A 13538-nucleotide genomic window follows, 5' to 3' on the forward strand; every position below is an offset into this window, starting at 1 on the left:
ATTTCCCAAAGTGACTGTACAAATTTACACCCACAAGCCTCACATGAGAGTTCCAATTGCCCCACATCCTCCTCAACATTTCAGCCATTGTAGTGAGTATGTGGGGACACTTCATTGTGCTTACTGTGGTTTTCTAGCCTGAGAGGTGGAGCACATTTTAATTTGTTTATTGACCATTTGAATAACATTTTATGACAAGTTCACGCTCTAGTCTTTGGCTGACTTCTATATCTCTTGCGTGGGAAAGCTGCTCTCCACCCCTGCAGCCGGCCTCTTCCATCGACTCTGATGCTTGTGTTCTCACCGGTTCCTGTCTGTGCGCCCTTTCTCCATCCCACAGTCTCAACAGCCGGAGGGACTGCTGGGTCAAAGCACATGTGACTGCAGGAGCTGGGAGGAGTGGTGCCAGGCTTTTCCCAAAACAGCAGCACCAGTTTACACTCTCACCAGAAATATATATGAGATCCCTTGGATGCATATCCTCTCTGGCCCTTGGTGTGGACAGACTTCTAATTATTTATTAGTGTGTAGGAGAAGGCAATGGCACCCCACTCCAGTAGTCTTGCCTGGAAAATCCCATGGATGGAGGGGCCTGGTAGGCTGCAGTCCATGGGGTCGCAGAGAGTCGGACACGACTGAGTGACTTCACTTTCACTTTTCACTTTCATGCATTGGAGAAGGAAATGGCAACCCACTCCAGTGTTCTTGCCTGGAGAATCCCAGGGATGGGGTAGCCTGGTGGGCTGCCGTCTATGGGGTTGCGCAGAGTCGGACACGACTGAAGCGACTTAGCAGTGGCAGCAGCAGCAGAGTGATATTGAGTCGGGATCTTGATTTGCATTTCCTCATCATGAACGTTGAACATGTCTTTATTTGGAGGCATTTCTTCTCAGTGTAAACTCCTTAATTTTTGCTAGTTCCCTATAGTGTTGTTTGTGTGTACATACTGTGAATCTCTTTTTCAATATCTTGCTTTGTTTTAAGGTGTCACTGCAGGACAAACCATTTTAAATTTTAATATACTCATATTTGTCAGCTTTTTAAACATAGACATTGCTTACTTTGATATAAAAAATCAAGTAATGCTGAAAATGTGCACAATTGCACTCATCTCACACACTAGCAAAGTAATGCTCAAAATTCTCCAAGCGAGGCTTCAACGGAACTTCAACTGAGAAATTCCAGATGTTCAAGCTGGATTTAGAACAGGCAGAGAAACCAGAGATCAAATTGCCAAGATCCGTTGGATCATCAAAAAAGCAAGAGAATGCCAGAAAAACATCTACATCTGCTTCATTGACTACGCTAAAGGCTTTGACAGTGTGGATCACAACAAACTGTGGAAAATTATTGAAGAGTTGGGAATACCATACCTGCCTCCTGAGAAATCTGTATTTAGGTCAAGAAGCAACAGTTAGAATGGGACACGGAACAATAACTAGTTCCAAATTGGGAAAGGAGTACGTCAAGGCTGTATATTGTCACCCTGCTTATTTAACTTATATACAGAATACATCATAGAAAATGCCAGACTGGATAAAGCACAAGCTGGAATCAAGATTGCCAGGAGAAATATCAATAACCTCAGATATGTAGATGATACCATCCTTACGGCAGGAAGTGAAGAGGAACTAAAGAGCCTCTTGATGAAAGTGAAAGAGGAGAATGAAAAAGCTGGCTTAAACTCAACATTTCAAAAATTAAAATCATGGCATCCGGTCCCACCACTTCATGGCAGATAGATGGGAAAACAATGGAAACAGTAGCAGACTATTTTCCTGGGCTCCAAAATCACTGCAGATGGTGACTTCAGCCATGAAATTAAAAGAGGCTTGCTTCTTGGAAGAAAAGCTACAACAAACCTAGACAGCATATTAAAAAGCAGAAACATTACTTTGGTGACAAAGGTCTATCTAGTCAAGGCTATGGTTTTTCCAGTGGTCATGTATGGGTGTGAGAGTTGGGCCATAAAGAAAGCTGAGGGCCAAAGAATTGCTGCTTTTGAACTGTGGTGGTGGAGAAGACTCTTGAGAGTCCCTTGGACTGCAAGAAGATCCAACTAGCCAATCCTAAAGGAAATCAGTCCATTGGAAAGACTGATGCTGAAACTGAAGCTCCAATTTTTTGGCCACTTGATGTGAAGAACCAATTCATTGAAAAGACCCTGATGCTAGGAAAGATTGAAGGTAGGAGGAGAAGGGGAGAACAGAGGATGAGATGGTTGGATGGCATCACTGACTCAATGGACATGAGTTTGAGCAAGCTCCACAAGTTGGTGATGGACAGGGAAGCATGGCTTGCTGCAGTCCTTGGGGTTGCAAGGAGTCGGACACAACGGAGCAACTCAACCAAACCTACCTAATAGACATTGAGAATTATTTTCTAAGTTGTTTTCTTTAAGCCCACAGTAATATCTTGGTGTTTCAATCCAGGTAACTTCCCATACTGAGCCCCTATACTAAGTTTTTTCATGCTTTATTTCCCTTTTAAATGTAAACAAAGAATATGGCATTAAAAGATGTGTGAAAAAGAAACTCCAAAACGCTTTTTTCTCAGAAAAAACAACTTCTCCATTGAGAATTTAATATTGCTTTTCATACATAAATATTTAATCATCTGGATGTTTATGTAACTATATAGTATGAGTTAGTTTTCACTTCTCCTTTAACATTGGGGACCTTTCTATGCGGTCCTATTTGTTAAATACCTCTCCCTCCCCAGTGATACACGGTGCCACCTTTGTTGTACAAAAGAATTCAACAATACCTGGACTGGATCAGGGCTTCTATTCTCTTTCATTGGTCAATTTATGTATCTATGCCAATGCCACACCCCCTTAATTATTTAGTTCTAATATCTGGGAGGGCAAGCTTCCTGGTTTTTCTATCTTAGACATGTCCAAGATAAGAGGCTTCCCTGGGATCTAGTGACTAAGGCTCTTTGCTTCCAAAGCAGGTGGCCTGGGTTCCATCCCTGGTCAGGGGACTAGATCCCACATGCCACAAGCAGGAGTTCACGCGAGGCAACTAAAGCTCTCATGCCCCAGTGAAGACTGACGCTCCCATGAGTCCACAACTAGGACTCGGTGCCGCCAAACAAATAAACAAATATTTAAAAAGGAAAAAAACATTTCCAAGGTTTAATTAGCAATTTATTTTTCCAAGTATGTTTTAGGGTCATCTTATAAAATTCTAGTAATTCTTCTTGGAATGTTACATTCAAAGACTGTTGAGTTCAGAGATCATTTTGAGGAAATGTGTATGTGAATAAAAGAGAAAGAATAGATGAGTTAGATTTCCAGGCCTTAAAATCCAGCAAAAGTGTAACAAAGAAGCCCAAAAGAAAACATAAAGAGGAAAATATTAAAGATAAAAAATCAGATATTAATGAGACAGAGATTTTAAAAAAGAATAAATCTAATTAATGAATTAAATTTTGGTTTCTAAACATTTTAAATAAGTAATATAATCAAGAATAAAAAGGACATCCCAGGTGGTTCAGTGATTAGGAGTATGCACACCAATGCAGGGGATAGGGGTTCAATTCTTGGTCCAGGAGGATTCCATGTGCTGAAGGGCAACTAAGCCAGTGTACCACAACTACTGAGCCCACACGTGAGCCTTAGAGCCTGTGCTCCACGACAAGAGAAGCCACCACAAGAAGCCTGTGCACTTAAAGCCCGCACATAGCAATGAGGACCCAGTCCAGCCATAAACAAATTTAAAAATTATTTTAAAAAAATAAAGGGACAAATCACATGTATACAAAATAAGAAAGATAATGGAGATATAACTGAAACAGAGAAATTTTAAAATTCCAGAAAACCACTTGGCAAACTTCCATTTAAATAAATTTTCATACTTAGATGAAATTCATAGGTTGAAGGAAAATTCAATTTACCAAACGGATCCAGTTAAGGTTAGATAGGTAAAACAGAACAATTTGCATAGAAGAAACAGAAGAATTTCCCCACAAAATAGCACCAGGCCAAGATGGTTTCATGTAATAATTTCACCAAATCTGTTAAGACCCACTGCTCCATGAGTTGTTTGAAAGTTTATAAAATGAAGAAAAATTCCAATTTCTTCTTCCTATAGCAAGTAGCATGTTGATATTTAAACTCAATTTTTCAGAAAGAAGCACAAAAAAAGAGAAGCAATTAAGCAATTACTGAATTGCTGAGTATTAAGACAAAATATATTAATAAATATTAAAATGTTCTGTTAGAAAATATTAAAAAACAAACTTCACACTATCAAATACTATGAAAAGATTGGTTTAGGGAAAACATCACCATAGTACATCAGATAAATAGATTTAAGATGAAAATCATGATTATTTCCATAGATGCTAAAAAGCTCTTGACCAAAATTACTGTAGAGTGAAATTGATTAATGGCTTCTTTGTATGATAAAATATATATACTTCATTCCTAAAGCTAAAAATCTACTTTAATGGGGAAACTCTTGGGGCATTTCCACTAAGAGCAACAGTAAACCGAAGAAGCCCTCTGCTATCCAACATGTACTGGACACATTAGGGAAAGCATTAAGAAAAGAGAAATCAGTAAGAGATCCCAGATGGGGAAGAAAAGGAGTCAATCAATCCCTCGCAGTTGATATAACTGTGTACTTAGAAAGGTCTAAAAGTGTTTTTGTTGGGGTTTTTTGGTGTTTGTTTTTATCATTTCTGGAGTTGTTCATTGCTTGGTGTAAACCCAGGTTTTTATTTGGTATCATAATCCTTCTGCTTGAAGAAATTTCCTTAAAGCTTTTTATAGCACAAGCCCATTAGGAATTGGCTTTTGTTTGCCTGAAAATATCTGATTTTTGCCTTATATTTTGAAAGAGATTTTCACAGGGTAGATAAATTTTGGTTGACAATTATTTTTCCTTTCAGCTCTTCAAAGATATAGTTCTTATCTTTGTTTCTCTGTCTTAAATGCACCTTTGATCTGACTGCCTTGCAGACTCTCGGTTTTTAGCAGCTTTACTATAATGTATCTAGGTTTAAAAAAAAAAAAATCTCATTGAGAATCTCTATGTTCCTGGATCTATGGTCTCATATGTTTAATTATTTTGGAAAATGTTCAGATCAGATCAGATCAGATCAGTCGCTCAGTCGTGTCCGACTCTTTGCGACCCCATGAATCGCAGCACGCCAGGCCTCCCTGTCCATCACCAACTCCAGGAGTTCACTCAGACTCACGTCCATAGAGTCAGTGATGCCATCCAGCCATCTCATCATGCCTAAACATTTCTTCTGCTCTGTTATCTCTGTTTCTAGATTTCAGTTACATTAATATTAGATTGTTACTTTACCATAAGTCTTGAATACTCTGGTATGACTAAAAATAAGACAGGATGGTATTGTTGAAAGAAGGGACAAATAGATCAATGCAACAGAAGAGAACCCCCAAAGCCCCCATACAGATCATCGACTGATCTTTGGCAAAGGAAGAAAGGGAACACATTGGAGAAAAGATAGTCTTTCCAGCAAATGGTGCTGGATCAACTGGATATTTACATACCAAAAAAAAAAAAGTTCATGAATCTAGACAGACTTCACACCCTTCACAAAATTTACCTGAAAATAGATCATAGAACTAAAGTTAAAATGCAAAAACCTGCAACTCCTAGATAAAGCAGGAGAAAATCTAGGAGAACCTGAGAATGGCAATGGCTCTTTGCATACAAAATCACAGGCACAATCGTGAAAAAGAGATAAGGTGAACTTAATTAAACTCTTCGGCTCTTCAAAACACACTGTCAAACGAATGAGAAGACAAGCCCACAAACTGGGAGAAAATATTTGCAAAAGGCAAATATGTTAAAGGACCGTTACCCAAAATGTGCAAAGAACTTTGAACACTCAACAGTAAGAAAAGCAACAATCTGATTAAAAAAACAGGCAAGGGCGGCAGCGGCGGCGGCGGAGACCGCGCGGGACTCTGAGTCTGGGCTAGCGCGCCGGGGCCCCGGGCGCGTGGCTGCGGCTCGGCCGGGCGGCGCCGCTCACCTGAGGCAGGGCGTGGGGGCGCGGCGCGGGCGGTGCGGTCAGGGCCGCGGCTCCCGGCTCCCGGCCGCGCTCGGCGGGACGAGCCAGACAGTGATTTGCGGCGCCGCTTCGCCTTCAGCCATGGCCCGGAGAGCCTAGCGGGGCCCGGACCCCGCCCCCCCCTCACCGCCCCTCTCCGGCTCCCGCCCCGCCTCCCAGCCTCGGCGTCGCGTCCCGCCGGCCTCGCCGCCCGGCCCGCGCCGGGCAACCGCCCTCGCCCGGAGCCCTCCCTCGCCCCGGCCCGCGTCCCCCCGGCGGCGGCGCCGCGGGAAGCGGCTCCCTCTCGTCTTCCTCCGCGTCCTCTGTCCCCGCCGTTCCCCCGCCGCTCCCCCGCCGCGGCCGCTTGTTGCACCGCCCGCGGCCTGCGGGAGCCGCTCTCCGCGGCCCGGCCCCGGCTTCGCGCGAAGCGGCCGCAACCCCTGCCTCTCGCCCCCGGTTCCCGCAGCAAGCCCGGGCCCGGCCCGGCCCGCGAGACCCCGGCCCGACCCCGCAGCCCGCACAAAATGTCGGCCCGGACGCCATTGCAGACGGTGAACGAGCGGGACACGGAGAACCATACATCTGTGGATGGATATACTGAACCCCATATCCAGCCAACCAAATCAAGTAGCAGACAGAACATCCCTCGGTGTAGAAACTCCATTACGTCAGCAACAGACGAACAGCCTCACATTGGAAATTACCGTTTACAAAAGGCAATAGGGAAGGGAAATTTTGCCAAAGTGAAGATGGCAAGGCATGTTCTAACCGGTAGAGAGGTTGCTGTGAAAATAATAGACAAAACTCAGCTAAATCCTACCAGTCTACAAAAGTTGTTTCGAGAAGTACGAATAATGAAGATATTGAATCACCCTAACATACTAAAATTGTTTGAAGTTATTGAAACAGAGAAGACTCTCTATTTAGTCATGGAATACGCGAGTGGGGGTGAAGTATTTGATTACTTAGTTGCCCATGGAAGAATGAAAGAAAAAGAGGCCCGTGCAAAATTTAGGCAGATTGTATCTGCTGTACATTATTGTCATCAAAAGTGTATTGTTCACCGTGATCTTAAGTAATGAATTTACAGTCGGGAACAAGTTGGACACATTTTGTGGAAGCCCACCTTATGCCGCTCCTGAGCTGTTCCAAGGGAAGAAGTACAACGGGCCTGAAGTGGATGTGTGGAGCCTCGGCGTCATTCTCTACATGTTAGTCAGTGGCTCCTTGCCTTTTGACGGCCAGAATTTAAAGGAACTGCGGGAGCGGGTCTTACGAGGGAAGTACCGTATTCCCTTCTATATGTCCACAGACTGTGAAAACCTTTTGAAGAAATTATTAGTGCTGAATCCAATTAAGAGAGGCAGCTTAGAACAAATAATGAAAGATCGGTGGATGAATGTTGGTCATGAAGAAGAAGAACTAAAGCCATATGCTGAGCCTGAACCAGATTTCAACGACACAAAAAGAATAGATATCATGATCACCATGGGTTTTGTACGAGATGAGATAAATGATGCCTTAATAAATCAGAAATATGATGAAGTCATGGCTACTTATACTCTTCTAGGTGGAAAACCACCTGAATTTGAAGGGGGTGAATCGTTATCCAGTGGAAACTTGTGTCAGAGGTCCCGGCCCAGCAGTGACTTAAACAACAGCACCCTGCAGTCCCCTGCTCACCTGAAGGTCCAGCGGAGCATCTCGGCAAACCAGAAGCAACGACGCTTTAGTGATCATGCTGGTCCATCCATTCATCCTGCTGTATCATATACCAAAAGGCCTCAGGCTAACAGAGTGAAAAGTGAACAGAAAGAGGATTGGGACAAAGATGTGGCTCGTAAACTTGGCAGCACAACATTTGGATCAAAAAGTGAAATGACTGCAAGCCTTCTTGTAGGGCCAGAAAGAAAAAAGTCTTCAACTATTCCAAGTAACAATGTGTATCCTGGAGGTAGCATGGCAAGAAGGAATACGTATGTCTGTGAAAGAACCACAGATCGATACACAGCGTTGCAAAACGGAAAAGACAGCAGCCTTACAGAGATGTCCGCGAGCAGCATGTCCTCTGCAGGCTCCGCCGTGGCCTCCGATGTGCCCTCAGCACGACCCCGCCACCAGAAGTCCATGTCCGCTTCCTGCCATCCTATTAAAGTCACACTGCCAACCATTAAAGACAGCTCTGAAGCTTACAGGCCCGGCACAACCCAGCACGTGCCCGCTGTGTCGCCATCTGCTCACAGTATTAGCGCCTCGACGCCCGACCGCACCTGCTTCCCCTGCGGCAGCTCCAGCCGCAGCACCTTCCACGGGGAGCAGCTGCGCGAGCGCCGCAGCGTCGCCTACAACGGGCCGGCCGCCTCCCTGTCCCACGAGACGGGGGCCTTCGCGCACACCAGGAGGGGCAAGTCCACTGGTATAATAAGCAAAATAACGTCCAAATTCGTCCGCAGGGATCCAAGTGAAGGCGAAGCCAGTGGCAGAGCCGACACCTCAAGAAGTTCAACAGGGGAACCAAAAGAAAGAAAAGGAGGAGGGTAAAGATTCCAAGCCACGTTCTCTGCAGTCCACGTGGAGCATGAAGACCACTAGTTCAATGGACCCCAATGACATGATGAGAGAAATCCGCAAAGTGTTAGATGCAAATAACTGTGATTATGAACAGAAAGAGAAGTTTTTGCTTTTCTGCATCCATGGTGATGCCAGGCAGGATAGCCTCGTGCAGCGGGAGATGGAAGTCTGCAAGTTACCATGACTGTCGCTCAACGGGGTCCTCTTCAAGCGAATATCCGGGACGTCTATTGCCTTTAAAAACATTGCATCTAAAATAGCAAATGAGCTTAAGCTGTAAAGACACTCGAATTTACAGGATCAGGGAACATACACCCCTATATGAGGTACAGTTTTTGAATGTACTGGTGATGCCTAATGTGATTGGCCTGTGAATCTCCCCATGTAGAATTTGCCCTTATTGCAATAAGGTTATACATAGTTATGAACTATAAAATTAAAGTCAGTATAAACTATAATAAATATCTGTAGCTAAAAAAGTAGGTTCACATGTACAGGTAAGTATATTGTGTATTTCTGTTCATCTTCTGTTTATAGAGTTGTATAATGAAACAGATGATTGCTTAAAAAAAAAAAAAAAAAAACAGGCAAAAGACCTAAGCAGACACTTCCCAGGAGACAATGTATAGATGGCAAATCAGCATATGGAAAGATGCTCCACATCATATCTCATTAGGGAAATGCAAATTCAAACAACAGTGACATACCATTGCACACCTAGTTGACTGGAGCTGGAGGATGCACTTCTAATTTGGGTCACTCATATGGCTGATGGTAGGAGGCCTCAGTTCCTCATTATTTGTAACTGAGTTTGCCTGAGTATCCTCCAGGATGCTGACATCACCAAATGCAGGTGAGGTTCATGTGAAGCAACAGGGACTCCCATTGGCTGCTGGTGTCAATGCAAAATGGTACAGTCAACTGTGGAAGACAGTTGGCAGTTTAAGAAATGAAACATACTCATTGTATAGTGCAGTAATCATGCTCTTTTATGTTGGTTAAAATGAGTTGAAAACATATGTGCATTCTAAAACTTGCACATAAAGTTATAGCAGTTTCATTTATACTTGCTAAGTATGGAGGCAATCTTGATATCATTCAGTAGGTGAATGGACAAATAAACTGTGGCATATCCAAACAATGAATTATTATTTACTGCTAAAATGTAGCCATGAAAAACATGGAAGAAGCTTAAATGTATATTAGTAAGTGAAAGAAGCCAATCTGAAATGGTTATGTAACATATGAGGCCCATTGTATGATATTCTGGAAAAGACAAAACCGTGGAGACAGTAAAAAGATCAGTGGTTGTCAGGGGTTAATGGGGAGGGACAGGTGAATCCACAGAGCCCAGAGGATTCTTAAGGCAGTGAAATTATCCTGTGGGATACTATGCTGGTGGATACATGTTATTATACATTTGTCAAAACCCACAGAGAGTAAAACAGGAAGAGTGAACCCTAATGTAGACTGAGTTTTGAGTGACAGTGTGTCAATGTAGGCTCATCGATCATAATAAATGAATTGCTCTGGTGCCAGATGTTGATAGCTGGGGAGGCTGTATGGGTGTGGAGACTGGCATATATGAGAACTCTGTACTTTAGGCTCAATTTTTCTGTGAATCTATAACTGCTCTAAAAATTTGACTGAAAATCCATACACACATTGAGTGTGTTTAAAATGAAAATTACCCTTAACTTAGCATTTCAAATAATAATGCTGCTGCTGCTGCTGCTAAGTCACTTTAGTCATGTCCGACTCTGTGCGACCCCATAGATGGCGGCCCACCAGGCTTCCCCATCCCTGGGATTCTCCAGGCAAGAACACTGGAGTGGGTTGCCATTTCCTTCTCCAATGCATGAAAGTGAAAAGTGAAAGTGAAGTTGCTCTGTCATGTCCGACTCTAGCAACCCCATGGACTGCAGCCTACCAGGCTCCTCCGTCCACAGGATTTTCTAGGCAAAAGTACTGGAGTGGGGTTATTTCACATAATTTCTATGGGTCAGTATATCAGGAATGACCAGCCAGGCGCTTCTGCTTCAGGGTCTCACATGAAGCTGCAATCGCAATGTCACCCAGAGTTGTTTTCATTTGAAGGTTTGACTGGAGCTGGAGGATGCACTTCTAATTTGGGTGACTCATATGGCTGATTAGTAGGAGTCCTCAGTTCCTCATTATTTGGAACTGAGCTTGCCTGAGTATCCTCCCAGTACGGTGGCTGACTTGCCCAGGGTAGGTGATCCAAGGGAGAGCAAGATGAGGCCACAATAGCTTTTCTGACCCTGCTTCAAAACTCACACACAATCATTTTTCACAACATCCTGTTGTCTCTAGCTTGTGGAAATTTGGGGCGGGAAGAAAAAGCACTATAAAACGTTTGTGTCTAGGCTTTTGTGTCAACATAGGTGAACATTCCACCTGAGTAAATACCTAGGAGGGGATTGCTGGGTCACAGGACAAATCTATGTTTAAATGTATAAGAAATGGCAAAATTATTTTTCATCTGTGATTAAAAGAGATAAAGTTTTTTATGTTTTTTTTTTTAATTTTTCAAATTGGCTGTACCATCTTACATTCCATCAGCAATGTATTAGAGTTCCAATGAGCCATATCCTTGTCAGCACTGGTAATTATTAGCTCTTAAAATTTCAGCCTTTGTGATAGGCTCTCATTATGCTTTTGAATTGTGTTTTAATAATGATATTGTACATCTTTTTATGTGTTTATTAGCTATCTGTATGTCTTTTTAAAAACTATTTTATATTGAAATATAGTTGATTAACAATATTGTATTAGTTTCAAGTGTACAACAAAGTGATTCAGTTATACATATACATGTAAAGATTTGTCCATTTTAAAGAAGCAGCTTGGGAATTTTTTGACATCTCTGATATATGGTTCTTTTTTATTTAATTACCTTGCATTTTCTTCCCATTTTCTTTGTGTTTGCTCTGGATGATCTCTAACTTCCTGAAACTCATCAATAGAGTATTAATAACCTTTCTTTGTTTCTGAAGTATGTAATTAGGTGATCAGTTTCCCAGTGAATATTGCTTTTATCCTATGAACTTTGATAAGTAATGTTTTGTTTTTCCAGCACTGAATATTTTCTAACATAAATTGTAATTCTTTTTAGACACATGAATTAACTTAGAAGCATTTTTTCCTTTGTTCGATTTCTAAATATGTGGACATAGGCGATTATGTTCAGTGAGTGGTTGCTAAAGCATTGTACTGTCATCATTGACTTGTATGAGTCTTTGGCACTTGTTTATATTTGTTTTGTGGCTTAGTATACGGCCAATTTTTAAATATTCCTGGTAAGTTTGAAAAGAATGTGTATTCTCTAGTTCTTGGGTGCAAGATCTTTAATTTTTAAAATCTTCTACATTCCTAGCAACATTTATGTGTATGTTTTACCAGTTACTTAGATGTGTTTTAAAAAAAAATCTCTGATGATGATGATGATGATGATGATAATGATGATGATGGATTTTGTGCATTCTTTTCTGATTCTGCAATGTTTTGCTCCATTCATTTTGAAGTTATATTGTGAGATGCAAACTATTATCTATATTTATGGTAAAGTGTTTCATTTATTTTTATATAGTGACCATTTTTTATCCTCAATAATGCCTTTTGTTTTAAGGTCAGTTCTGATATTAACATAGTGATAGGACCTTCCTTTTGTTTGTTTTTTTTTTTAATTTAATTTTATTTTATTTTTTAACTTTACAATATTGTGTTGGTTTTGCCATATGTCAACATGCATCCGCCACAGGCATACACGTGTTCCCCATCCTGAACCCTCCTCCCTCCCTGTGCCATCCCTCTGGGTCGTCCCAGTGCACCAGCCCCAAGCGTCCAGTATTGTGTTAGCATTTGCCTGCTGCACAGTTTCCATCACTTTATTACATGCTTATGTGCATTGTGTTTAAATATGTCTTCTACAAACAATGTATAGCTGTATTTTATCTTTTTATTTTTCTACCTCTGACATACTCTATCTTTTAACTGGAAAGTTTAGATAATTTACATTTGAAGCGTGAATTGAAAGTGTTAGTTGCTCAGTCGTGTCTGACTCTTTGCAACCCCATGGACTGTAGCCCACAAAGCTCCTCTGTCCATCGGATTTCCCAGGCAAGAATACTGGAGTGGGTTGCCATTTCCTTCTCCAGGGGATCTTCCTGACCCAAGGATCGAACCCAGGTCTCCTGCATTGCAGGAAGATTCTTCACCATCTGAACCATTGACCCTGTCACTGACATATTTGCAATATTCTTACCATCTTATACTCTATTTCCTCTTTGCCATGTTTTTTCTCTATGCATTTTCTCTTTTCTGGCATTAATAAAGCTGTCAATATTCCCATTTCTTTGTCTCAGTGAGTGTTTTAAGTTAATATACTTTTTAGATTGCTAAGTTAATGAATATGTCTATTCTTCTCACAAACAACAAAGGACTTTGGAATACTTTAACTCTGATCATGTCCTCCCATGTTACCCAACTTTATTTTCCCATATCTTAGTTCCACACTATTTCATTTACCTCAAATTAGTTCAAGCATGGCCAGAACCACTAAAAGACTAAAGAGACATCCCAGAGCAGTTGTACAAACAAAAGAGAAGAGTATTTCTTTCTCACATGACAGTGCAGAAGCAGGCAAGTGCTGCAAGGCTACTGGAGTCGTAGGAGGTCACCCAAGGTAGGTTCCTCTATCTTGTTCTCTATCTTCCCATTTGTTGTTGTTGTTCAGTCACTAAGGTGTGTCCTTGTTGACTCTGCAACCCTGTCCACCAGGCTTCCCTGTCCTTCCCTGTCTCTCGGAGTTTGCTCAAATTCATGTCCATTGAGTCAGTGATGCTCTCATCCTCTGCTGCCCTCTTCTCTTTTTGCCTTAGTTTTTCCCAGCATCAGGGTCTTTTCCAATA

At 42.0% G+C, this 13538-nt stretch overlaps 1 protein-coding gene across 1 annotated transcript; it reads left to right on the forward strand.

Annotated features, from left to right (window-relative positions):
- Positions 1–6335: 6335 nt before the first annotated feature.
- Positions 6336–10376, forward strand: LOC102404233 (serine/threonine-protein kinase MARK1-like). Its single transcript, XM_044929349.2, is given in 3 exon segments — positions 6336–7111; positions 7113–8514; positions 8516–10376. Coding segments are annotated over 3 exon segments (2325 nt in total). The 5' UTR covers positions 6336–6560; the 3' UTR covers positions 8888–10376.
- The last annotated feature ends 3162 nt before the right edge of the window (positions 10377–13538 follow it).

This window comes from Bubalus bubalis, chromosome 16, assembly GCF_019923935.1.
Source record: "Bubalus bubalis isolate 160015118507 breed Murrah chromosome 16, NDDB_SH_1, whole genome shotgun sequence".
Taxonomy (NCBI): domain Eukaryota; kingdom Metazoa; phylum Chordata; class Mammalia; order Artiodactyla; family Bovidae; genus Bubalus; species Bubalus bubalis.